The 809-nt window shown below is 35.2% G+C and overlaps 1 protein-coding gene across 1 annotated transcript in view; it reads right to left on the reverse strand.

The window, feature by feature from the left end:
• The window catches only part of LOC119593774 (nuclear transcription factor Y subunit alpha-like), a gene marked incomplete at its 5' end in the record, with an annotated part of 1,429 nt that extends 1,204 nt beyond the window's left edge, over positions 1 to 225 (reverse strand). The window contains 1 exon segment of the mRNA XM_037942795.1: positions 186 to 225. Within this exon segment, the coding sequence (XP_037798723.1) occupies positions 186 to 225 (40 nt within the window).
• Between the last annotated feature and the right edge of the window lie 584 nt (positions 226 to 809).

Here is an 809-nt window from a genome sequence, read left to right on the forward strand (position 1 = left end):
GAAGTAATGAGAAAACAAGTAACTCTTTTAACCAAAATGCCTCTAATCAAATAACAATAACATATAAAACCAACCAAATTCTTACAATGCTGATACTGCAACCTTTCAATCATTTTTGCCCCAAGAAATGAATAATTTTTTCGAAGTATTAACATGATCTACACTTTTATGATCCTATTTCATACCTGTAGACCCAATCCTCCTAGGTTGTCCATCATGTCTTCTCTGTAAACACAAAAAGATACATGTTAATGTTAAAAAGGAGGCACACGTACCAATCTAAAATTTATTACAGAAAAAAGAAACAGAAAAGAAAAGCATGTCAGACATTTAAGACATGGTGACACAATGTCACAACCTCAAGATCACTCATTTCAAATGGGCCAGTATTGTTTCTAGATGATGGTTGCTAAGGATCTCTTTCTTAACCATCACTTGTTCTATCTCCTTTTACAATCATTTGTGGATTTTAATAGTGCATAAAGAGATTTAACTATCTTCATAATATAACAACCAAGTAGTCTGACATTGCTTTGGCTTTGCTTATTTAAAGCTCCATCCAATCAACCTTAGTAACATAAGCACACCTAAAAATTCTTGATCACACAAGATACCCAATTATAGCCTACCTTCCTATGCACATCCTATATCAAAGACCAAAGTATTGGAAAAACACAAGCTGAGCCTGCTGGGGCCTGGACTGGTTCTCCGATGACCAAAATTATTCTAACGGTAAATGCCAGATCTGCAACTCACCTCGAGTGGTTTGTGTCTGAGTTGTTATTAATGCGGTTGTTATTGGCACTGTA

The sequence above is a fragment of the Penaeus monodon genome, chromosome 32 (assembly GCF_015228065.2).
Source record: "Penaeus monodon isolate SGIC_2016 chromosome 32, NSTDA_Pmon_1, whole genome shotgun sequence".
NCBI classification, from domain to species: domain Eukaryota; kingdom Metazoa; phylum Arthropoda; class Malacostraca; order Decapoda; family Penaeidae; genus Penaeus; species Penaeus monodon.